This window comes from Rhipicephalus microplus, chromosome 2 (assembly GCF_043290135.1).
Source record: "Rhipicephalus microplus isolate Deutch F79 chromosome 2, USDA_Rmic, whole genome shotgun sequence".
Taxonomy (NCBI): Eukaryota; Metazoa; Arthropoda; class Arachnida; order Ixodida; family Ixodidae; genus Rhipicephalus; species Rhipicephalus microplus.
This window is the reverse complement of record NC_134701.1, coordinates 159936742-159963295: the sequence shown is the minus strand read 5'-3', so window position 1 is coordinate 159963295 and position 26554 is coordinate 159936742. Positions and strand designations below refer to the sequence as shown.

General features: G+C 44.2%; 1 protein-coding gene across 1 annotated transcript in view; it reads left to right on the top strand.

The window, feature by feature from the left end:
- Positions 1 to 25563, top strand: part of LOC119170641 (exosome complex component MTR3) — a 29693-nt gene extending 4130 nt beyond the window's left edge. Inside the window, exons 5-9 of the mRNA XM_037421864.2 lie at positions 477 to 537; positions 776 to 861; positions 8932 to 8991; positions 16416 to 16529; positions 24994 to 25563. Coding sequence (XP_037277761.1) covers positions 477 to 537; positions 776 to 861; positions 8932 to 8991; positions 16416 to 16529; positions 24994 to 25134 — 462 coding nt within the window. The 3' untranslated portion in view covers positions 25135 to 25563. The remainder of the gene's footprint in view (positions 1 to 476; positions 538 to 775; positions 862 to 8931; positions 8992 to 16415; positions 16530 to 24993) is intronic.
- The last annotated feature ends 991 nt before the right edge of the window (positions 25564 to 26554 follow it).

Sequence of the window (26554 nt, the reverse complement as noted above, 5' to 3'; positions counted from 1 at the left end):
CGTGCACCGATTCGTTCTTGGCTGTTTGGAGTTTTCCTGAATTCGGCTTCACCGCGAATTAAGCGTGTTATGTGGTCAAGCACAAGAGTTACAAGGAAGCGTGATTAGAACCAAGTAAGCTACAGTCAGGGGACATGGTGTGTGCGCCTTAATTACAAATGCATGCACAAATTGCCTCCTGTCACAGGGTGCAAGCTAAAGCCCCTAATCAGGGCACTGGCAGTCCTTCAGAGACATTTTAGATGTGACTGCAGCACTGTTGAGCTCTTTGTTCCAGTCAAAAGGTGTGCACTTGTTGCTTAGAAATATCAGACATTTAGCATGATTTTGCTCTCTCTTACCACATAAATTGATGGTAACGGTTGTTGTCACGCATCTCTACTGTCATTCTGCACCTTTGCCTGCTCTCTAATTTTACAGGGCTTTGGTATTGCAAGTGCACACTTAAGTGACGTTTTCTTTCATTGTTCTTGCAGCACAAGTTCCCGAAATCAACGGTCGACGTGTTTGTTCTTGTCATTGAAAACGATGGTGGAGGTAAGGACCCAGCAGTGAGGCTAGGGCTCAAATCTCGTGCACGTTCAGTCATTGTTTGTTTTCCACTCCCAAGACGATGACGGTGTGCTTCTGGCGAAGTGGTTTAGCTGAAATCAAAGACCAAGCATGTATGAAAAAATGCCTCAAGTTGCATAGCGAAGTCGATTATTTTTTCTTTTTTATTCGAAAGCAGTGCGGCCGCATGCTAACTTGCAATACGTTTTCCTTCTCCATCCAGCACTGGCTTGTGCAATAACAACAGCTGGACTTGCCCTGGCAGACGCTGGTATTGACATGTTCGATGTTGTGGTGGGCTGCAGCTTGGTGAGTGGTTTTACGTGCTTTGATGTTACTTGGCAGTTTTATGGTTGTGTTTGGGCTTCATACTCAAAGGAGACACTAAAGCACATGATAAGCACGGACTGCTGGGCAAGTTGGTAATTCATCTTAACTGAGTTGCACAAAAAATTTAGGTACAAATAAAAGACACTTGGACAGAGTGCACACTAACAACTGAGACTCTGCGAGCCACACTAGGAAATTTTTATAGCATCAACATTTCAAAAAAGATCAAATGTGTGTTTATGACGGGGAATGTTTTGTACACCAGTCAACAGCACCCTCCCAGAAACTATAGGGGAAACTTTTAAGGCTATGCTTGGAAATTCAAGGCTAACAAAAAAGGGTGAGTGCGACATTGTAACACAATGGTACAGCACCATTCAGTGAATTTTCTCAGATATTGTGAACACGACATGCATTTCTGAAAAATTCGTAGTAAGGCTGCCTATAAGGAGCTGACGTTGCGCCATATTACTGTCTGTACAGAACTCAAGTAACAAGTTCGAGACAATACCACATTTCCCTACAGTGTAATAACCAGATGAGATATTGGTTTATGAGACAGGTGTGCAAGTATTGAAAATTCTGAGTATTTTTCTAATAGTGTTTGCTATTGACACTGCTTCACACATTTCACACTGGTATTTCACTATGCAAACTATTTGAACTTCCCAAAGACAAATACATGATGATGATGGCAAACCTTATTTACTATGTATAGGCAAAGAAATCTTCTGTGGGTTGCCCATAAAGGGCTTTGCTGATGGTCGGGACTCTTAGACAAGGGCTTCAGTGGCTCTTGCCATGCGCTCAGCTCTCTGAACGAGCCTGATCTAGTCGTCAAGGGCCGAGCTGGACAGCAGGGCCTCCCGACTCGCGGTGTTCATGTTGTGGTGTTCAAGGTTGTGTAGTGTGCACTCCCACGTAATGCAGTGTAGGGTAACAAACAAATACAATCAGCTTTGGAACTTCAACCTTACAGTTGAAGTTCTCCAAATACAGAAATACATTTGTCAAAGTGGTCGATTGGGCGAGTTGGTGGTTGTTCATGCCTTAGCTGTCCCTGTCTGTGTATTATGCTCGTATTTCAAGCCATCACAAAAATACAGTCAGCGTCTGATTGGAGGTCGCCCCTTCAGATTTTTAATATGCCTCACTTCATCACACTCTTGTGTTGTGGCCAAACTGCCTTTAGGCTGTGCTACGCTCGCAAATGTATTGAGTCTTGAAAACACTGGTTCTGATATTGAGATGATAGATGTGGCAGAAGTGGGGGCTCAGGTAATGCTGGTCTAGATATGAAATTTAGACAGGAAGCACAAAAATTGGATGTTGAAAATTTTTAGCATCGGAAATTGTAGACGTCTTTATGTATTCACTTCTACAATGCAGATTTGAAACTCTGTGGACTCGAAGGAAGCACACATTTCTCCACCACATAACTTGATATGCCCAGAAGTTGGAAAAGGAGGATAGGCTGAGGAGATGCAGTAAAATCTCGATGATCGAATTCGAAGGGAGCACGAAAAATACTCGAATAATCCCAAATTCGTTTCAATCAAAAACAAGTTAATGGTAGTATTATAGATGAACAAGAACTTTATTGGCAACTACTTTTCCCTAGAAAAGTTCATGATATTCTTTTCAGCTTTCCTGCCTTCACCGTCTCTCTATAAAGTGCTGCTTTTTCTTCACTCATGCTGCTGGCACATTGCATTGACACTTGACATCAAAAGGAACAAAAGCGGCCAAACTCATTGGAAATTCATCGCTTCGCCACAAAAGTGGCCGGAAAACGGCTGCAAAGTCAACATGCAAAAAATTAGTCCTGGAAAATTCAAGCAAAACACCAGAGTTGCAGCAAAACCATGGCCACACCCGTCGAAAACGTTCACATTCGTTCTGCCCCTCGTGTAATGCCACCGCCTCCATCACCGCATGAAAATTGATTCCATTTTGCCCATTTCTTGAGCATTGAAGTTCATACAGAGTTCTAGTTGTGCATGCAAAGCACTGTAAAGAAACAATTTGCGCGTTTACAAACGTTGTTTCAGAAGATATGCCCGCAGTAACGATAGAAGAGGACACAGCAACCGCGATAGGTTTAGCCGGCAGTGCAAAAGCGAGACACATTAGGGCATGCCGACTCACTGCTGCTGCACCTTCTTCTACTTCTGGTGTTTTCAGCGATCGTAATGCTAGCCAAGCTCTCGATGAAGGAATCCATGTCAAGGCCATAAGCTTTGTCGTGCAGCACGGGTAGTTCACGATAGTGCTGACACGATCCACTGCTGACACCTTTGATGCCATGTTGAATTAGCAGCTGGTTGTTTATATCACGTGGTTTGAAAACCAGAGCAGCCGGTGTAGCCAAAGCTGTGAAGCAAATAGGGGATATGCGACTGCATGGCAGAAAAATTTGTCTCAGACTGACTTTTTCCCATCGGCCTCACGCATGTTTTTCCGGTCACTAAAGTGAGGAAAATTCTGGCAAGTTATGCTGCATTCGCTGCCTTCGAGGCCATGAGCGGATGGGCCTTCCTCCTGCAGACAAACTGCTTTGTGCCGCTGGCATGCAGCGGTCAATGGCACATTCGTATCATCCGCGGTGGCTGGGGAAATCGTTCGCATAACTTCAAATCACTGCGTGCTTTATTATATAATGTGGTCTATCTAAAACAACCCTAAAATTCGTATTATTGTGAAATTGGCATTTACCCTAATCGTATCTTTGAGACTTTACTGTGGCATCTTTGTCTTTCACGTGTAAAGTGTTGTCAGCAACACTTCAGTTGCACTAAATTACAAGTGTAAATGCAATTTGGCCTCTGCAATGCCTCATTGTTGATAAGATTACTATGAAGCACTACACTGCCGGCACTTCATCAACCTAGTGAAAAGAAACACTTTCATGTTGCTATCTCATTAGAATAGGCTTAGGAATTATGTCTACTTTTTTTGTGCAATCATGTTTTGAAGTATTTGAAAAATTTTCTAGAAAATTTTGACTATCATTGAAAAAATATTCGATTGAATTCACACTCGCACTTCACTATACTTAAATTAACTTTGCACCCAAGATTTCGCTATTCACCCAGCTTTAGTTTACAGCTACAAATTTTGAAGATTGGGTGAGTTAGTCGTACTTGAACTGGCTTAGCAGATCACGGGAAAGGACTAGCCCTCTGTCCTTTTGGGCTGGTCTGCTCCGCCGGTTATTTTTTCCTGTATTGCGCTATACAAGTTCAAGGTTTATGGCTACATTCCTGAAACCAAACAGCACTTGTCACAATGAAAATCCCCAAATTCTTTGAGGTTGGAAAAAGGCATGCGAATTTCATGGCGATGTGAAGTCCTTGCTGATTGTTTTTTTAACAGTGAAGTTATTGTAACTCGCCATATCGAGTGCAGTGTCACCGGAAAAGCATGATGATGAACAGGCACCTGCTCTCTTTGTCCTCTTCATCCTCTCGTCGCCATCTTCATCTGCTTTGCTCCCGAAACACAAGTAATGATTTCTCCAGTGCGTGGCTGCATGATGGGCAAGATGAGTGCAGGGAGAGAAAGAAACAGAAAGCAATTCTCGGGGTGAAAAGATTTCTGCGCGAGGTGAGACTGAAATCTGCATACACGCCATACGAAGGCGATTACTTTAACAATTTGGCTATCCAGGCACGCTACCGGAGCACAGCATAGCCTCGTATAGTATCATCAAAGCTAGGGGTTGGGAGAGGGAAGTGAAAAAGTATACAGATGTGAGGAGGAGGGCAGGAGAAGTAGAGAAAGAGCAATGCATACGATAGAAAAAAAAAGTGAAGGAAAGGCATAGAGAAGATCTATATAAAAAAAGACAACGAAGGACAGAGAGAAATATAGAGTGCAAGAGAAAGAGATATAAAGAGGAAGAGAAATATACAGAGATAAAAAGAAAGATGTTGAAGATAGAGAAAAAAGGCTGAGCAGAAGAAATGTGAAGATAAGCCAGCAAATTTAGGGGACGTGAATTCATATATAGGAGGCAAGGGTGAGGACATGGAGCATGCCACCAGGTTCACTGCTACCTCGGTTTTTGCACTACTTTTCTATTTTTCTTTTTTTTGCCTACTTGAAATTTTTACTCAAGGGATTTATATCTCCTGGATGAACCATTGATAGGAAGCTTTACTGTGACATTTCGAGGCACTCAATCAAGACTGAGCATTCATTGTGAATGTTCGTTCTAGTGGAAGAACAACTAGTTTCTCCTTGATGGATACGTGCCTGCTCACACATCACTTTTGCTTCGACAGTTCTTGACCTCCAAACAAGTCACAGTACTTTAGCACCCACCCTATCACCTATCCTACCTCTTTGTGGCTTTTTCTTGTTTCCAGAGTGCAACTCGAAGCTGAATGGCAGTTGGTCAGAATTAGTGTGGTCCTCAACACGCTGGCACATGCAGAATGCATGCAGTAGTGGCAGGAAGGCTGGGACCGGTCTGCATGCACATTCTGAAAGGAATAAATTTGAGGAAGACAGTGCTAATTAGGTGTCACAGTGAACACGTTTTTTTTTTCTTTTCTGTGAAAGGATCTCTTAAACTGTTGGGTAGCATTTCGTTCATGCCTGGCACTGTAAAGTAGATAACTTTTTCTGATTTCTTAAACTCGATAGAATTCGTGGGCATTTGCTTTTGTTTTAAGTGAGCCACCATGGTTGTATAGCAGCTACGTTATCGCACTGCTATGTGTGAAGATAGGGGTTTCATTCTCAGCTATGGTGGTTGCATCTTAGTGGAGAAGAATAGACCCACTCTCTTTAATTTAGGTGCTCAGGAAAGACTGCAGGTGATCAAAATGAGTTCAAAGTTCTTTATTATAGTGTGGTGCCTCGTAATCGTCCTGAGATTTCTGCACGTAAAACTGTAGTATTCTGTTTTTAATATTACTTCCTTGCTGTTAATAACTTCGTATCGAAACTGTGTGACAAAGCTGGTTACAGTGGGAGAAGAAATGCATGAAAAACAAGAAGATAAAACAGGAAAGCATGGTGCATCGTGAGGTTCGCTATATAGAAACGTGGCTGTAGTTTGTAAGACATCGCGCGGACACTTGTTTAGGCAGGTACTCTTTATAAATGGGGTGTAAATAATTTTTCTTTAAACACACCTTTCGGTGTCTTGCAATCATCATTTTCTGTAAATGCGTGCATACAGGGAATAAGTGACGATTCGTTGTGCTGTTCAAAAGTGTTCGTCTCCTTCCTATATATAGGTTAAAGTCATAATGTACATTGAAAAGTGTTCTCGCTCTGTGCATACTCTGGAGCGCATTTACCATGACAACCAGTAAAGGGAAACGTGCAGCGCCTACAGGGAGCAAGCAGTGCACAGCACCTTTGCGCTGCCAATGGCGACTTCCGGCCGTTTCAGTTTCAACTGGCATGTTATGAATCGTTGTCGCTGCAACCACATTGTATGCAACTGCATGTGCTTAAAAGTGACAGGGTTGATAAAACAGTTACGTAGGCTTCCCAAAAGTTAACAGTTCATGATTCTTTTTTGGAATTAACCCACAATTTTGAGGAATTTACCACAGTTTCAGTGTAATGTAGCACAGACGTGTGACAGTGTGTTTTGGAAAGAGTGACTTTTTTTTCGGCTGGCCAGCGTAAAAGTACAAGGCCTAAATCGTCAATATCGATGTTTGTTAACATTATTTTTGTCATTTTGCCTGCTTATTGTTGAGTAAACGATGGCATTTGTGTCTGACATGTGTTAGACAACCCCTTGCTATTATGCAAGTAATGTGTACGGTCGCCGAACTGCACGTGTCGCATTTAGCAATGTGTGCCATTTGCGAACTTCTGTGTGCAGTAATTCAGTTCCGTTGTTAAACGTTGCTCAAGCCGCATGAGTCCCTGAGTAAATTTGTCACATGCCAGCTCTACAAGCGACACCTTGGCTGTCATCTAGTGCAACAACGGCATGGCCCGGCTTTGCTCATGCCTGCTTAATGAACTGGATTTTATAATCAGCCCCCTATCTCTACCTGAGAAAGCATAATGTAGACAAAGTAGAGGTAGTCAACCGCAGAGTAATCAAGAGGGCTCTTGACCTCCCTGTCGCAACTTTTAATGCGAGACTTCTTATGCTGGGAGTGGTAAACACCTTTAAGGAACTTAAGCAAGCACACCTCATGAACCAATACTCACGTCTAACACAGACAAAGTCAAGATGGCATCTGCTCGACTGGCTCCACTTGAAATGTGACTTCCGTACGAGGCGAGTCCCAGTGCCTGAATTCTGGAGACACGTCGTCACAGTTCGACCCTCACCCACAAAAATGGATAGGGATGACCATATTGGTCATCACCAGACAAGAACAGAAGCCTTGCAACGTCACTATGGCAATAAACATGGAGTCTTCTACGTGGATGCGGCTGGTCCTGACTGCAGGAGGTGGTATACGGCAGTAGTAGTTCACGAGGAAAAAAAACGAGTAGATGGGCTCACGTTCAATGCCGCTGGCACAACACAAGCGGAAGAAGCAGCTATTGCCCTGGATGCCTCTGATCCCTGATCTCCATGTATCATAAGAGATTCACATGGGGCATGCCAAAATTATGAAGCTGGTTTGATTACACTGCTAGAGGAAAGAATATTGCAGAACAATAGCTACAGGGAAATTGACCCTACCCATCATTGCCTAGTCTGCACTCGAGTTCATCAGTGTCGAATGGGGAATTAATCCAAGAACACGGCGACCCAAACACTTTCACTAGGCGTCCTGCTTAGATACTGAATACCTTAAACCCAAAGCCGGATATCTCCTCCCATTCAAAGACATTACGACCTACTACAAGGAGAGGCATCATCAATACCCACCTCCTCCTGCAGAGTGACTGCGAAAGGGCAAAGACCGCATCTTGCTGTGATTTTTCACTAATACTTTATTGTCCCTGGCAATACTGAAACATTTTGATTCTTCCTTCACTGGCAGGTACCAATGCTGTGGGGTACCAAGTTGTACCAAGTTGCTGTACAAAGTTGCTTGCGCTGTGTGGCGCACGTGTCCCGCGCAGAAGATGTATTTCAGGATCACAACTGTTGAGCGATGGATGGCGTGTTCGCGAGCGTTGATTACCACTATCATCATCATGGTTAGATTGGTAGCGCTGGTGGTGACCCCTGGCGGCAAGCCTTGGTGGGGCACTAGAGAATTGAGCAAGGCTCTTCGGCTGGTGGAGTTTGGCGTGAACGGTTGTCTCTGTCAATGGGATCCCAGTGCACGGCACCGCGGGCCGTCTTTTGGGGTCCTTCTGGCGAGTCAGGTGTTGGTGGCACCGCCATGTCATGTTGTCATATCATGCCATGTCATGTCGTGTTGTTTAATATTGTGTAAGGATGTCTTAGCATGTTGATGACGATTGACGTTAATAGTAATTCGGCTGACGATATCGTCGATCAAAAAGTAGTTAAATAAATGTGTGTTGTTTGGTTTGTTCCGATCGCGTCTGCTGTGTCCGTTCACTCCAAGAGTGTGGTTACACTCACCACTTTCAGACCCCACAAAACTTAATACATACATAACACATGCAGACGACGCTTGCTTTCCACCAGATGTTGACTCTACTTATCTAATTATTTTGGCTGCCTGTGCCTTGTAAGGAGGAGTGATGCTACGAAATAAGGTTGCGAAGGTTTGAAAACTCAATCAGCTGATTCATTGCAATGCCTAGCAATTTTCACGTTTTGTAATAAATTGCACAGTTTACTTAAATAGCTTAAATTGCTCTGCAGTTGATTCTGGGGGCTTGTTTTACTGCCTGAATGCATCTTTACAAAGTTCACAATGCTGTTCCATGGTCCCTTAAAGTCTCCTTGCAGCTGGCTTTTGTTCAATTTTTTCTCTTAGCAGTTGTCCTTTTCTCTCGACTCGATATCAGAAGTCTATGATGGAGTGTTTACCAGTACCATGTGGTTCCGTGATCAATTTGTATGTTGAAGAACTCAGCTTTGCATTTAGTTCAGGGCGCAATGATTTACTTAAATTCTTTTCTTCATGACCGCAGCGTCAAGATGGCAGCACGTGCCTGATTGACCCATCTTACAATGAAGAAGTGGCTCCTGTGGTGAGTTTTTGAATTTTAGTCGCATTTTTCACATTTATATATGTAGTGGAACCCCTATATACAATTCTGAGCAGACCACGCAATGCTTTTCTTTAATCTATGTGTCATTTAATAGGAAAACTAAAAGTATAAATACTCAAGAATATATACAGGGTTAATTGCACACACAAAGTGCATTGCCAGTCACGATGCCAAGGTCATTGGTCTAATGTATGCCGGATGCTTTGGCTTTTGATATTGTGGTTTGGTGGGGGTTCAGTGCATCCGTTTATAGCACTTAGCACGTAGTAAAGCAAAAATGTTCTTATAAACAAACGAAGACATGCAGGAACAAATGAAGACATGCAGGAACATCTCATGAGGTAGTGTCACTTTCATATTTCTCATTCTTACTATTTCATGTATGTGGGTTATGTCTAAAATAATTAGCAATACACATTGTGATCAAAACTGCTTTTTGCTTGATTGTAATGCGAGCAACGATTTTTAATTGCTTTCACTAGAACAGAATAAAACGGGCAACATAACACAAGGCTCTATGGTTAAAAAAAAATTACTTTGTTTATGAAATATACCTCAAAACTGCTTTTAAGAAGATCGTTTTACTTGTTTCCATCTGAAGTTGATCTCTGCAATGTTTTCCTTACTGCATTGCTGCCACTGAGCTTCGCTTAGTGGCAGCGGTACAGCGCCAGTCACTTGTCCGTTGGTCCCTGGTCACCATATGTTGAGGAACGTGAGACGAGACGGCGGCGTTTGAGATCGTGCCGTGGTTGCAGCATTATTTTGGGACGCGAGCATAGAAGAGTTCACAGATGCAGCATTCAGCCAGGCCAGGAGCTCAGCTGTCTGAAAGAAGCAACCCACACGACTCGCTTCTTTTTCGGCAAGGCCAGCTGGCCAAATCTAGCGTGGCGTTACAAGGTGTCACGTATTCGGCACTGGGGCTGACAGCTTAGGAACTAGAAAAGTTGAGATGTCTTCGGACGCTCTGACGCTGTCATCTGGTCTCTGCTGCATAAGTCGGCTGCTTGGCATCGCGCTGCTTGGTTCTTTGTAGGGATGCAACCACCGCTGAGTTGCATCCATGGACGAGCGATATTTCCACGTATTGTATAAGACTCGCCAGACTGGATGGTGTCAAGTGCATCATTGGGCTGCTATTGGGCCGGTAGGTTGAGAGAGATCGACGTGCGTTGTGTAACACACACCGGCACCGCCGGGCTACATGACGTCGTTCAGGTGATGGCTTCAGGTGGGATAGCTCACTGCCCTTGGTACTGGTTTCCTTTGCAGAAGCAATGACACTCCGTCTGGACTCCCAGGCATAAGAGCACCCTTGCCGCCAGACGATGCGCTGGAAAGACGAGCTGCTTCCATGTGGCTCGGATGTCGGGCACGCTCGTTCACCAGGTCCCTCCAGGTTCGCTTCCGGGCCATGGAGAGGATGCGGTTTCAGGTTCAGTTCCTAAACAGATCCCATTCTTGAGGACAGATCCCAGCTCCACTGGCTCGTCGCCAGAACTTGCCGACTAGCTTCGCTCGTCTCTTCTGACGATTTTTGGCTTCAGTACTTGTCAATGGTTCTGCAACTTGTCAAGAACGGTTCGACAACACACGACACAAGCAAGTGCCCTCGGTTACCCGACAGAACACCAAACACAATTCACTCGCGTAATCCTTCGTACTCACTTGCGTAATGCTCGCACTCTCATAATTCTCGCACCCCCCACATCGCCCAACAAAAATATGACTTTTTTTTTCCCCTCGAGTGATTATCGCACCCCCGAAAATCGCTGTAATATTGTCGTGTGCTCGTTCCAGCCGTTGATGATGATAGTGCACGCCATCTGGCGCCATCTCTTAAACATCAATCGTACTATTATTGCACGGAGATTCAGTCCAAGTCAAGCCAAAGCGGCAAGTGCATGTTTCGGCGTTTTTTTTGTATGTTGTGTCAGTAATCTTGTGACGTTATGGAGTGATACTAAAGCTACACGGCTGCTTTCAAATTGAAAGTGATAGATCATGCACTAAACAACGGCAACAGGGCCGCCGGTAGGCCCTTCGGAGTCGACGAGTTTTGTGTTCGCTACTGGTGACGGCAGCTGAAAGCCACCAAGACGTGTTGGGCCTGCCGTGTCCTTAAGACTGGGATGGATGGTAAACTTCATTTCTTCAGAAGGAAACTGCGGACGATTCTGTTAAACAGCCATCAGCCCAATACTGACATCCTACGCTTACCTTTCGAGGGCTGCTGTTGAGCGAAGAGCGCTACCGCTACGCCCGCAATGCCCACAAGCTTTGCGTATGGTATTTTGATTCTCGACTATTTGATTTGCACTTTTTGTGTCTCAAATCAATCTTGCCTTGTGTTGAACCTCTGCTTTTATTGTTTAGGTAAATATTAATTAGTACTTCTCAAAGCTTGGTGTTAGTTGCTGGTGTGAGAATCTCAATTTGCGGCCACTTCGTTTCCTTTTTCGCTCTGTACGTTTTCGTGGAAAGTTTTCCCAGCGTAGTTCTCGCACCCCCCAACTTTGCATTCGTTTTCTGCCAAAAAAAGTGCAAGGATTATGCGAGTAATTACGGTAGTACCAATACATACCTAGCTACGTGTCTACCCGAATTTTGTTCCCTCTACATCGAGGCACATGTGGGATACAAGGCTTTTAAAATTAGAACTCAAATTTTTACGCGTACAACCACATGATGAAGTAGAATAAAACTTAAAGTTGGCCTCTTGAGATCACTCTGGATGAGAGCGCTCAGCTGAGGCCGTGGTGAGGACAAAATTTTGCCCCGACTCGCCAGCAAAAGACCGAAAGGTGGAGAAGGTACTAAAACGCATGGCTCAATGGGCCTGCTTTAGCATTTAGCTTTCCTTTCCAAGTTGTGCTGTTGGAGTATCATGCTCCACCTCAGTAACCGGCCACCTTTAGGCGACAATACTTATACGGTACCAAGAGCTGCTCATACTTGCCAAGTTGCACATTTGTGTAACCACGATACAGGAGCCCTGCCTTCTCACCTTCTCAAAGAAGGAACCATTCCTTTTCTTTGTTCCCAATTTTACACTTTCCATTAGCGCATCAATCGAGAGGTCCTCACTCTGCTCTCGAATGAGCATTTCTCAATCGACCCTCAACAGCTCGCTCCAACTTTTCGCTACAGGCGAAAGCGTAGCACACCTCTCGCTCTCACTCAATGGCGCCATGTTGTCTCCTCTGTCGTCAGAGAAGGCGCCAGTCGCTTCCGCGACAGACCGCTGGAGTGACTGCTCCAGTGACTCACTCGGAGAATTTTCTGTCGGAGGTTCCATCGACACGCCGCCAAGGTCGCGCAGATCAGCCTCTTTAGCAGGTGGTGTTTCACTACACCGAACGAGATCAAGTTTCTGCGAAAGCTTCCGTGCTTGCGATCGCGTGAGGACCATGTACGCTAAGTTGGAGAAGAACGATTTACTCTGCTCTATGAGAAGCTGCTCAGAGTCATACGAAAAAAGATAAGGAAAGCGATCGAGAAGCACCGCAGACACAGTCGCTTCGGTGTGAAGCTTACCGAACGGGCCTTCCATGACAAGTGTAGCGATTGGTAAGCAAGCATTCTGCTCCTCGACGACTTGCCTGATCCACGCACATTCTCCTGTAATGTCGTCTGGAGACACAAGCGAAAGATGGACAATGTCCATGGTTGCCGCTGAGTCTCGACGTGCTCGACACGTTTTCCCATTGACTCTAATTAACTGGAGATTCGGCTCTAACAACTGCATGTTCTTTTCCGAGATTGTTGCCGAAGCAAACTTTTGTTTACAGTTTACTGCGATGTGCTCTTCCTTTTTGAAAGTTGTCGCAGATTAGCGGCTTCCGTGATTCAAACGCCCGTGTGGTATCAGTGCGCTGTTTAGGAACCTCACTCGACCTCTGCACTTCGGGTTGCCCTTCCCCTACAGTGTCCTTCGTAAGAAATGGGTTCTCTCTGAAATCCCAGTGCGGAGGGGGTTCCCATTCAGCATGGTTTCTTAGAAAAGCTGTGTTTTTTTTTTTCACCCATCTCAATGGCCACCGCCCTGCTATGCAACTTTCGGCGCGTATAATACTCCTCAGCTAACTCTGCTGGCTTTTTTAGCTGTACTTCATCAAACTTGTCCTGCTGCCAAAGCTTGACGTCATCCTCGATGCAGCAATAGAATTGCTCCAATGCAATGCATTCTAGCACCTTATCGCGATCGTCATAAACATCTTTGTCCTTGAGCCATTCATTGAAATGGGCTTTAAGATGAAACGCAACTCATTGCCCCTTTTTGCATAGCGGAACCTTTGCTGGTAAGCCTCTGGTGACAACTTATAACGTCTCAAGAGCACTTCCTTAACCTCGTCATTGCTTTCAAACGCTTCCATCGACAAGCACGTTATCGCGTTAGACACTTTGCCGGGAAAAAGAGCTAACAGGTTCTGCACCCAAAAGATCGCTCCAAGGCATTTTGCTCACAGACGTGTTCGAACTTGACGAGATACTTCCTCATGTCCTTGCCTACTATGAACGGGGCCAGTTGGTCCCGAATTCTCTGACCGCTGACCTGCACCGTCGCAGAAGCTACGCTAGGTGCCTGCGAACACTGTAGGATTGCCAATTCTATTCTTTTCGACTCAAGGCACTCCTGTCTCTTGGCCTCCTCACGCTCGCGACGTTTGCGCCTTTCTATTTCTTCATGTTCGCGAAGTTCTCGTCTTTCAGCCTCCTCACAACGTGCTTTGATATCCGCCCAGGCCTCATCCGCTTTCTCAGCCGTCACTCCTTCATCCTTCATGATCTCAAGGATCGCTTGCTTTCGTTTCGCAAGGCCCAAAGTAAGGCCAAGTTCCTCACAAATTTTGACCGTGTTTAAACCCTGTGCATTAACTTTGGATTTCAAGCGCTCCGACTTGGCTTGAAACGATCAAAGGTCATTCTAATGCTTCACACAGCCCTTCTCTAAATTACTATAACCTGTGCTAGAGTAGTCTGGTGAACTGAGAGGAAAACATCAGGCACTCACTGCTTTGACGTAGCTGTTGCCGGGCGATCCCACAGCTGCCATCCACTGTTACAAAGTGCACCGCTGCAGACACTGTTGCATAGTGCGCCGAGATGACGGGCCGCCAAGGTTGTTCGGTAGCGCGTTTCTCAGCTCGCGGATGCTTTTGTGCAGAGCTGATAGACGTGCGGACAAGGCGACGATGAGTTAAGGTAACATTTATGTACAGCATAGAATAGAGGCGCTACATATTCGGCACTGGGGCTGACAGCTTAGGAACTAGAAGAGCCGAGATGTCTTCGGACGCTCTGACGCTGTAAACTGGTCTCTGACGCATAGGTCGGGTGCTTGGCATCCCGCCGCTTGGTTTTTTATAGGCCCCGGGTAACCTTATGTCAGCAACGTCAAAAAGTGATACCAAAAGCAAGCTGTTTACACTATCATCCCAGTATGCTACTCAGTGGCGTAAATCCAGAAAAATCTCGAGGTGTGACACATAGCAGGCCATGGTGTCCAATTTGTATGTTTATTGTGGGTTGCATTTTTATTTATATAGGAAATAAATCATGCTTTCAAATAAAATTAAAAGATAAGAGCATGGGGTCCGAGCTCGAGCAATATTCTATTCAGTCTCTTTTTTTTTTTTCCAGCTTATTTCGATTTCCATAATTCGCACGGCTGAGGGGCGTTTAACACAAGTACGCAGTAAAAGATAAAAATTCTTTTAAAAAGTTGATTGCTCTATATTTAATTGTTAACTCAATTATATCACGTGCTAATGCTCAATCTCAAGTGGGACACTTCAAATGGTGTCCTCCCCAGCCTGAACAGAAGATAAGTCCGAACTCTCCTGACCCCCCCCCCCCACCCCATGATTTACGCCAACTATACTGATTGTATACTAGCTACATACTAGCATGCGGCATGTTTAATAATAAATATAAATATTTATTAGATGCTCAAGCGATGTTTTAGACTTCAGGAGTCGTTAGGAACATGCATCTGCTCCCAAAACACCAATAGCAACCCTAAGCTATAGCATTGTTTTCTGCTCCGAAGACAATTGAGCCTGCTCCATAGCATCATTTTTTGTGCTCCACAATCTGCTCCAAAGAGCAAAATGTCGCTTCCATCACTGCAGGCATAACAGCTGTAAATTTATATGGTTTTAGAGTAACCGCCAATGACGATGAACAAGCGCATTCCAGAACACCCATTCTCTTTCTGGCCGTCGCGACACAGCACATGCAAGGTACCCACTATACACCATGATGAATACACTGATGATGATGAAGACAATGACAATGATGATCAGAGAGAACGACTGGCTTGTGCAGTATGGGACGTCTCGATATGCTCCCCGGGGATTTTCGTATGACTGAAAACAGCCAACATCCACCAGGGCCCAGACTTCCTCTTTGCCAACTTCAGGCTAGATATGATAGCACAAAGCAGTAATAATCAGGGCAAAACGAAATTCACAGCTTTACACATAGTACCATTTATGACCAATGAACCTTGTATATTACTGTACATTGCTTTGCCACTCAACATGCATGAGTGGTCAATATCATGGGTTACTTACGATAACACGAAGCGATCCCACTTCTTCGCCCACTCATCGTAATTCACTTTGTGGATATGGCGTGATTTTTTTTTGTAAGAAGGGAACATTGATTCAAGATTACAAGTGGGCCAAAATGTAATAATTATGAAATATTGATCGTGGAGGCGTGAAGGTCTCTGCCGAGGGGATGTTCATGATATTCATCCATTCATCCGTTGTGAAAGCTTACTTAGTGACAAATGCTTTCTTTCTTTTTTCGTTTTTATATTGGTCCGGAAATGTTATATTGGTTCGGAAATACCCTACAAGTAAGGCAATTACCCTGTTGGCAACTCTGATGCCAGATTGATAGATATATGCTCTTGCCTGGCCATGCACAGATAACTCTTTGTGCCTACTGTCTTTTCATCCTTATGTGCCTTTTCAGTTGTTAGATGACATTTGTGGTGTCTGTATTTGTCATAGCCTGATTATCTCTTGTGTGCTACAGCAAGCAATGTGTCATGCTGTGACTAATAGTCCCCCAGCAACATATTGCAGTAGAAAAATCCAAACCAAAATTTTTGCATCAGTTCCCCGTTGAAAAAGTAATGTAGCCTTAATCGTTATTTTCTTTTTGTGTTACTGGCTAGAGTTACTAGATTTTGACATTTTGTTGGTGTCTTGGTAGGGTTGGGGGCTTTCAGTTACAATCGATCACTGAGTGAGGCATTGCACACTGCATCAGTATTTCTCATCCCAACGTTTAGCTGACATTCCTGTTATCAACTCTAGTACAAGTGGCTGTTAGCTGTGGCCTCTAACACTAATGTGTGTCCTTTCTTTTTTTTAATCTTACAGGAAGCAAAGGATGACCTCAGTTTTGGTCGCATGACTCTGGGATTCATGCCTGCACTCCAGCAGGTCACTGCATTAGTACAGGACGGGGAACTTGATGCTGCCTCCGTAGTATCAGTAAGTATAGCATCATCTATCACTGGTGTTGTTCTGTCTTGAGATCAGCAGCTTCAGTGTGGTGTTGTGTGTGTTGTTGCCCACTTTGTGCATTAATTAATTTGCTACTGCAAGGTTTATAGCAAAGGGAAAAAATTGTGTCAGATTTAAAAAAAAAACAAGACTAAAGGTACCGTAATTACTCGAATCTAACGCGCACCTTTTTTCCGGTTAAGCGAGTTTGTAAATCGCATGCGCGTTAGAATCGAGTACGAACAAAAAAATTACGGCCAATCTATTGCCATCGGCAAATCTAAAATGGCCGCCCCCAACGTGCGTCGGCATGGCGCATCGTCCATTTCTGCCTATGTGTTTCTCATGTGCGGCACTTCGTACGTGTGCTGAAGAGTTCATCTAGTAGTGCATTAGCATCGACGGCGTGGAATGGCCGACTCCAAAAACTCGAGTGCACCACGATGCCGCTTTTAAAAGAAAAGTCATCGCGTGTGCAGAAACGGACGGAAATCGGGCCGCATCGCGGTCGTTCGGAGTTCCCGAAACGTGCGTGCGGGACCGGCGGAAACAAAAGCAGAAGATTTTCGACAGCAAAGCTTTACGCAAAGACTTCAGTGGAGCACAGCAGGGTCGGTTTCCGCAAATTAAAGAGCTGCTCGGCGAGTATGTGCTTTAGCAGCAAACAGCACAGCGGCCTGTGACGGCAGAACTGCTCCAAGTGCGGGCTATGCAATTACTCTTAGAAAAATGTCTAATGCGGAGCAAGTTTAAAGCGAGCAGGTGCTGGCTAACTAACTTTATGAAGAGGAAAGGCTTTTCCCTCCGAAGGGGAACATGCATATGCGAAAAGTTTTGCGGAGGAGTACGATGAAAAGCTTCACAGTTTTCGGAGGTTCGTCCTAAACTTGCGGTGCAACAACGACTACCTGCTTGGGCAAATCGGGAATGCCAATCAGACGCCTCTTTACTTCGACATGCCTGGCACCACAACCGTCGAGAAGAAGGGGGCGAAGCAAGTTCGCGTGCTGACATCGGTCCACGGTAAAACTACAGTGACGGCAATGCTCTGTTACACGTCAGATGGGCACAAGCTTCGCCCGTACCTCATATTTAAATGGAAGACGCTCCCGAAAGGAGTCGTTTTTTCGAGTGGTGTGATCATGCGGGCCAGCGAGAAAAAATGGGTGCGCGTTGCAATCGATGTCTTACGTGTTTGTTTGTTTTCGCGATGGAAATCGGGTGCGCGTTACAATCGAGGGCGCGATAGAATCGAGTAAATACGGTAGTTTTCTTAGGTATTTCAAAATGACTGTGAGGTAACTTTTTTAAAGAGGTCTTGCAACGGGTCTAAAAGTAACGATCGAATAACTTCAGTAATGGAGTTTATTGCCTCACAAATCGACTTCACTTGTGGTATAATACAGCTACTGCAAGTTGGGTAATAGAGATTTAAAGTGTGCTTTAAGGGTGGATGCGCCATTTGAGAACGAAAAAATCTCGAAAAAGTCTATTTTTTGAAAACCACATATGTGGGTAGTATGTCTTATAAACTATCTGTTCTGTAAATATCAATGTCTAATTCATCACGAAAATACGTCAAATGAATCATATAACGTGCTGTGGCAGCAGGTGAATGGCCAGCGAGCGCTGAAAATACCCCAACTTCAAGTGTTTGCAATTGGACCACCACGCGGCCCAGCGCCGCCATTTTGGTCTTATTTTGTTCGTGATACCTTGCTTTTTTTTTTTCACCACCTGAGACAGCAGCAGCGACGTGGCCGAGGCGGGAATCGTTTATGATTGGGGGTCTCTCAAAGTTTTCAAGTGTCCCGCGTCTCGAATGCGAAGCCGCAATTCGAGGAAGCGCGCGCCTCTCGAGGGAGTGGGCAATCACGCGGCTCCTATTGGCTGCTGTGCGCAATGACGCGTCTGTTCCTCCGGCTCGCCGTCTTCTCTGGCATTTAGAAGGCCGGCGCGCTTTTTGTGTCCCATTTGCCATCACCCCGCACGGTTCTCACATGTGCTCTTCAATCTTTCACCGTCTTTACTAGACAATCTTTCCAGTGTTCATGGGAGACCGATTGTTGGGCTGTCGGTCATGATGGGCAAAACAAAGTTTAGGACTCTGCACGCGAACGGTTCAAGAAAGCATCAGATGAAGCTCGTACGCATGGCGCAGCTCGTACATGCGGCAACACGCAATGACAATTGCATCAATGCTTCCGCTTCTGCTTTGTCTCTGAAAGAGAATGACTGCATTGACGCTTATCGCTATGTCGAGATGGCTACACCATTGACGCAAGACCCCGTCGTCACAACTGAGGTTGGTGTTGAGGTTTCTCGCTCAAGTGCGCCTGATGCGTCACGCTCGCTAACTGCCATGATCACGGCCCCGAACAGTGCAACTGCGTCGTCGACTGTGCATTTGCAGACACGTTTTGGGACGTGCGAGGAGTTAGCCGTGGAGGATAGCAAACGTGCTGCTGTGCAACAGAAGCTCAGCGCTATGCTGGCGTCCAAGAGGAAGTTTCAGATGATGCCTGAACCTGAGAGAAAGACACTCTCCGCCTGAAAAAAGCTCGAAAACGGATGCAACACAAGCGGGAAAAGCGGCAAAGGAAGAGAGTCCCAAAGGACACATCTAGCGACTGTGCAGGTTCATTTTAAACCAAAATATCTGTTCAAAACTTTCGAAGTCCGTTTTTTCAGAATGACTTCTTTGGCCAGTGAGGCTGTTTAGTCTGGTGATATCTCTGCAGCTGTTCATCTGATTCCTATCAGATTTGTTTTATTATGCACTTTAATGAATAGCCCACCTTCTGCCATAGCTGCTTTTTGAATTTATTGTTCCTGTAATCTGTGATAATTATTATTTCATTGATGACAGCTCGATGGCAAACACTAAATCCAGTGCTTGAATTAAAATTTTCAGCAAGGTCATTAAAAAAAGGGGCTTTGTCCTAGTGTAAAGCACCCATCCAGGAATCATCACAGTGAATTTCACGGTGCTAGCACATTTACTAAATTCACCAGAGCCGGACTAAGTGGACTATCCTGATAAATGGCTGTAACTTGGAAACTAGTTAATCTAAATGCATGAAATTTTGTGGTTATTCGAATAGCTTTATTATTAGCCTACCCTGAAAATCTCATTACGATATCTCAACAAACACAAAAGTTGCCTTTCCATAGTAGCCTGCCCCCTTAAGGGCTTTTACCCTCCTTTCGTTTAGGTGACCACGTTGAAAGCTACACAGGGGAAACGACAATAGAGCATAAAGCTATGTCCGTTCGTCAGCACACATCATGACTAGAGGCCAGATTTTCAGGCCCTAGAAAACAAGTTTTAGGCGTAAAAAGGGAGCAGGTAAAACATCATTTTAGGCCTCCAAAATTGTAAATATAGACACAAGAAATTTCGGCATCAATTGAAATAATTTCAAATAGAGACGTGCGTGACCTGTATTCACTACAGCAAGCCAGAATATGCAAATACTTATGATAGCAGAAAGGCGCCAACAGTCGAACTTAGCATCAATTGAAATAATTTCAAATAGAGACGTGCGTGACCTGTATTCACTACAGCAAGCCAGAATATGCAAATATTTATGATGGCAGAAAGGCGCCAACAGTCGAACTTAGCCATGCATTTCGTACTGGGTTTTCAGAACACGGTCTTTCCTTTTGTTTCACAGTATGTTGAGTCAAGTGTTCCCTGGTTAATGAAAACACTTCTGGGCCTCTATCTTTTCAGCATGGCTGAAAAGGGTGTACATGATCAAATAGCCGAATAGTTAAAATACCAAAGGTGGGGGATGCCTCCTATTGGCCGGGTCTAATCGCACAGGGTCAGTTTCTTTAGCAGAGCTGACTGTTCGTCTGAATCTTTCTTGTGTTGAACACCTTACGGGCCCCTCACCAGGTTTGAGCATTTTGAGGTGACAAGCATAATTGATGCACGTACTCGATGCTCATGATTACATCTGCAATGATTTAATCCATCTGTACATCCTTTTTATTAATTGGCGACTACAACACAGACATTATCGACCTTAGGACCTATAGGTATGCCCACTCATGGTCATGTGCCTCGTAGAGATGAACTGATTTCAGGAGCTTTCGGCTTGTCCTATGTCGGCGGCGTGTACACTAGTGTTGCCTATACGCTTCTGTGGTGGCAATCAAGGTCATCTCTCCCGGTGATTTCAACAATGCTCACTAGATGCCGCTCTGCACCCCAAGGCATCGGTTTTTGATAGCTCGCATGCTCGCCTCTTCGAAGTGGATTTGAAAGAAAGGGAAGTGAAGAGAAAAGTGTGCCGTGGTAACTCTCTGTCTGAGGAGGTCACCTCAACCACTCCACATGGTGGTTGGGTAGTGGGGGAGAGAAAGGAATGTGAAGGAGGGACGAAAAAAGAAGGGTGTCAGTGGCGTTTGGTCTGGCCGCACCCGAATTCACACCACTTTCCAAGGCGGCGGTTTCTCGGTGATTATAAGAATGCTCACTAGATGGCGCGTCGTTGATCGTGACGGCGCGCACCACTCTCGGCTCGTCTGCGTTCTTTCTCTTTGCCGGTCAGCACACTTGCTCACCACTCGGCCGCATGTACAGCCCACAAGCTAAAGCAGCAGCGTGGCAGGCTTGCAACGGAGCTGGAGCTCAGGCTGAGTCCCTGAGCTCATCGAGTGACACCCTTGTTGTACTTTGCAAAAGAATATCTTTTAAGCATATAACATGTATGTAGTTCATCAAAATTTCTATACTTAATCCAATTGTAAATTAATAAACATTGTGTATGTAATGTATATATAACAACATTGTCCAATTGTATATGATAATAGCAGATGTGTACAGAAGATTCGCAGGTTACCCGATCCTATCTGAGCAAGCTCCTCTAACATCATTCGTCTTGTGGGTATGGCCGGGATTTTTTTCTTAATGCTCTCGAATCAATATTACTAGTGTCTGTTTGCTCTGTTGTTTCTTTGTTTACAAAAACTGTCAATCACCTTCAGTGCATTGTGCCTAACTGCAGTTGATCATAACCTGACGTGATGGCTGTGTCGTAGGAGTACACATGTAATGTTTATAAAATTGGATAGCTATCTCTGCATCAATGAACGCTTCACTAATATTACAGTGTACTTGAAAAGCAGTTGCGGGACCTGGCGTGGCTCTGCGGTAGAATGCTTGGTTGCCACATAGATTGCTGTGGTTTAATTCCTGCTTAGACCCTCACATTTTTTTTTTTTGCATTCGTCGGGTCAACGCCCGCCGATGTCAGCTCTTTCTTAACGCTCATGCGTTAAAATTACCCATGTCTGTACTCGCGGTTCCTAAGTTGGTATAAACTGTCAATCACTTGTGGCCAGAGTCACATGCCAGCACATACCAGCTCATGGGTATGTGCCACTGTTTGGCAGAAAGTGTTTGACAATGTACACAATGGGATTGTGACATTATTCATGTCATGACCAGCAAATCAAATTCGTCAAACCGTCATAACCAACATTTTTTTTTATCTTACAACGCCGTGCAATGACATTTTTATATTGTAAGTTGTTGAATAGTAGGGACAGGGTCATTTAATGATGTCATTTGGCAAGTAAATATTGAATTTTCTGCTAGAGTCATTACTTTGTGTCCTACATTTACATTAGTACAGTAGACTTGCAGTAAACGGAAATCTAATAAATGCAGCTGCTCCTTAAATGGAACTGCCTCTGATGTGATATTGTTTTCTACTTGTATTTGGTACCCCTGTTCATCTCTCAGTAAACAGAAATTCTGTTGAATGGAACTTATTTTGACCAGTTTCTTCAGTTTCCCTTCAATGAGAGTCTACTGTATCTGAACTGCTAAAGCACCACTGTCAATAATATTGATGCTTAGATGTCCTTAACTATTAATTGACCAGCATAACTGAAACTGTTATTTGCTTTAAAATACCCCCGTAGCAGGCTTTGTCGTAGAACTTACTTATCATGGAATTCGCTTATCCACTTATTATTGTAAGCCATTGTCGAGGGAGGGTTCTATATAAAGAATATTCTTGAAAAGTTTACTAATACATAAAAGAGCCATAAATGGAATGTCAGGAGCAAAGGGGCTTGACTATTCCAGACATATCCTACAGCAGAAGCATTTCCCTGTTGTGTCAACTCTCAAACGGCATTTGTTATCATGTCTTTTCCCAGCACAGTGTTCTAGTGGCTAGGGCAGTCAGCTGCTGACCCGCAGGTCGCGGCATCGAATCCCACCTGCTGCGGCCGCATTTGCAGTGGAGATGAAAATGTTTGAGGCCTGTGTGCTTATATTACGTTGCACACTAAAGAACCCCCATATAGTCGAAATTTCCGGAACCCTCCACTATGGGGTCTCTTATAATCATATGTTGGTTTTGGGACGTTCAAGAGGCGGAGAATGGTGCGATAGTGATGGGATGAGAGCGGGGGAGAACGGTGCTGTGGTGACGTCTAAAGCTGTAAACACTTCACTAGATTATTCTTCCTCACTGCATTATTGTTATCCTGTCTCTTTGCGTGCTTTATTATTGTGTCATGGTTTTGGTGCATAAAAGCCCAGAATCAAATACAGCAAACTCTCGGTAAACAGAAATCTGTTAAACGGAACCGCTGCTTAAATGGAACAAATGCTTCTGACAAGACTGGTTTGGTGCTTGTATTCTGCAACTTTGTCCATCTCTCAGTAGACGGAACTCCTGTTAGATGGAAGATATTTTTATGGTCTCTTCAGGTTTCGTTTAGTGAGAGTTCACTGTATTTATACCTGACATGTAACACCTAATTCTTTGTCAGGACCCCTGCGTTGAGACCCCTTTGCTCCTTTCTTGTATCACCCATTTTTTATACTTTCGGTGTGGCACATCATCAGACGTGGTTGCGGGCAGAATCACGGTTGTGTTGATCACTGTGGTAGGCCCAAATGCATTGCAGATACTTGTGCTCTATAGGTTTAGCTAGTGTGACACAAAACCATGACCCAAGCAATTTATTCTTATGCACTCCTAAAAGTGTGTGCAGCCCTTTGTTATAATTTTTCCCAGCTTTCTCAGTAGACATGATCATAATACTGATTGTGGAGGGAATGTTTCTATGGTGCAGGTTCCACTCTTCTTCTGGCAAGTTTTATTGTATGCGAACCATTTATATTCAAAACTCTTGATGCGACCCTGCAACACTTTTCTAAGTAGCCATAGAATGGATGCACTAAAAGAGCTCATTGCCGCACGAATTCACTGCCACAAAAATTTCAGAATTCGTCCAATACGAGCAAAGCTATAAAGATTTGTTGCACGCTGAAATTGCTCTCCCTCTTCTCTATGCTCGATAAAAGCGCTGTAAACTAAGCAGGAAGGGATGTTGCGGGGAAGAAAATATGTCACATGTACCTTGTGATTTGACCACTTTTTTTTCTCTCTCTCTCTCTCCTTCGAATTCCCGGCTTGTAAGTGCAATTACGCCATGCGCATGCACAAGTCTCAGCTTCCGCGGGGCCCCAGTATCGACCAAGCATGCCATGCTCAAATCAACCAATGGATGAGCTCAAATCAACCAATAGATGATGCTAGGCCTGGGATGTTGTGATTGTTCACCTTGTGGCGTCATTTGTCAAGAGAAAAGAAAGTGATTTTTGGCTGACTTTGAGAATTTATTGCAAATTTCAGGCCATGTGCTGCGCTATAATATTTGGTTCGTGTGTTCACGGCAGCCTCAACAACAGATAATATTTGGCTCGCATCTTCACGGGAGCCTCAACTACAGATCAGTAGTGTTTTCTGACCATGCTCAAAAAGTGTTGCAGGACCCCTTCATGGGGCCTTTATTGCAGAAATCTGCATTGATATCTGATTCTATGGTCGCCAAATAACCAAGTCAACGGGACTTCGAGTTTCGCATTGTAGATGCGAACCAGCTTATGGCAGAGTTCAATCTGGTGTGCGGCTTAGCCACCCTTACTGCGCATGCGCGTCCCCTCTCTGTATTTATCATCTCCTGCAGTCCCCTCCTCTCTCCCATTCTGTGGCGTCCACTCCCATAGAGCACGCTTGCGTCCCCTCTTACTCTGTCTCCTCTACTTTGCTCCCCCCTTCTTTCTCCTTTAGAAAGTGCAGGCCCGAATGCACTGGCGCGTGTGGGCCCTCATAAGTGGCTGTGGCCTCTCCCACTTACACTCTCTCAGCATTCACGCGATGGTGTCGGGGGAATGAGCTTTTTTTTTTCTGTCGAGTTTTTAAAAAGAAACATTTGTGTCATTTTCTCATCCTTTTGTTTGTTAAATGCAAGTTTCTTCGAATGCACTACTTCACTTTGTTTACGGTGGTGATCTCAATTAACTCATTTTTTCTGGTCATTATTTAGCCATGATTAACTATTGGAAGCTTCAATTTTGCTTCAATGTACATGGATTAACAATGAATCGACATAAACTTATCTCTCATTCTTGCAGGACATGAAAGCATTGATCGCTGCATGTCATCAGGTTTACCCTCTCGTCCAAGACGTATTGCTGAAAGATATTGAGGAGAAACTGAATGAAGAAATCAAGAAGATGGAATTGTCAGAAAAAGAGGACAGCATTGTGGCGTGACACAACAGAACATTTTAAACTTTTCTCTTCGGCACGTGAACTTCAGAAGCCACCCTCATTTTTACTGTAAATAGTCTGTAAATTCAGAAGTGCTCTCATCACTGCTTCATCTATTGACAATGGTTATGTGATCCTGTTCTAGATGTTGAAGTGGTGTCAACATACGATTTTCATTAGAGCTTCTTGAAAAGATTTTGCAGGGACATATTATGAGGAACGCTGGTTGTGGAGTTCTTGTACAGTTTTTCACGAGCAATTTTGAATTATCTGATATTTTAATCAAATGAGAACTTCAATTTTCCAGCTAATTGAACTATTATTTTTTTTACCTAGAAATGTTGTGACGGCGGTTGGTACTTGAATGGGGTCATTATATGGGTTTTTGATGTACTGTCATGAACAAATAAAGTGCAAGCATGTTAAAACTTATTGTAATATGTTTTTGTTTTCATTATTGCTTTTATTGTTTCTAGCAGTAACATGATTTTGGTTCGAGTATGAAAAAAAAAAGAGGTTGCTTAAGCATGAGATGGTTAGATCGGTTTCTCTAGGTCACGTGAAAACAGCCCAGGTCTAAATGAGTTTAATGTAGTCATATTGAAATAAATATTACTGGAAGACCTAAATTCATGTTTTTACTAGATGTGAATAGTTACTTTAAGTAATCTAATAATAAATATGCCGAGTTCGAATCCTGTGCCATTATAATACAAGTGTTGAGGGCCCCATGTTGCAGAAATTTGGGAGTTGGCATTGTCAGTGCCGTTTTTTGAGCAAAAAGTCAGCGCCATGAATGTAAGCATAGAGAATCTGAAGTGGGTCAAAGAATGCTCGAAATCATGGGTAGGTTATGGCGGCCTTTGTGAGTCAAGTTGGATAATTAAGTTGAAAAGAAAATTGGATAAACTTAGGTCGGTATGGCAATCAAACCCATAGCTGACGTGGATGAAAGATCACCCATTCTATCAGGGAAATCGCACCAAAGAGACGAGTGATTGACCAGGAATGATTATCACACATCAACGGCCAAAGAAAGCAAAATACCATGCCGAATTTATTTCAGGGGAGCTGGTGCACTGCATGCACTAGTTTATTTGGCATAACCAGGGACGGGGTGAGGGTTTCAACCTCTTTGATATTTTTACATTTTTTTTTATGTATTGATCCAGACATACAAACACACGCCCAAGCATACATGAAGGTAAGTCACACTGTCCCTCTTCGAAAAAATTTCAGGCTTGTTGCTGGCTATTTGGTGAACGACCCTTCGTGCATTAGATGAGAGACTTGCAATGGACGGAGAATGTCGCTGAAGCTAGTGTTGTAACAAATGGACGTTTCTTCGTCGGGGCAGCGGCTACCTTCCTCAGCAACTTGTGCATTCTTGCTTTGCTCGCTGTCTCGAACCGCAAACGTGGAG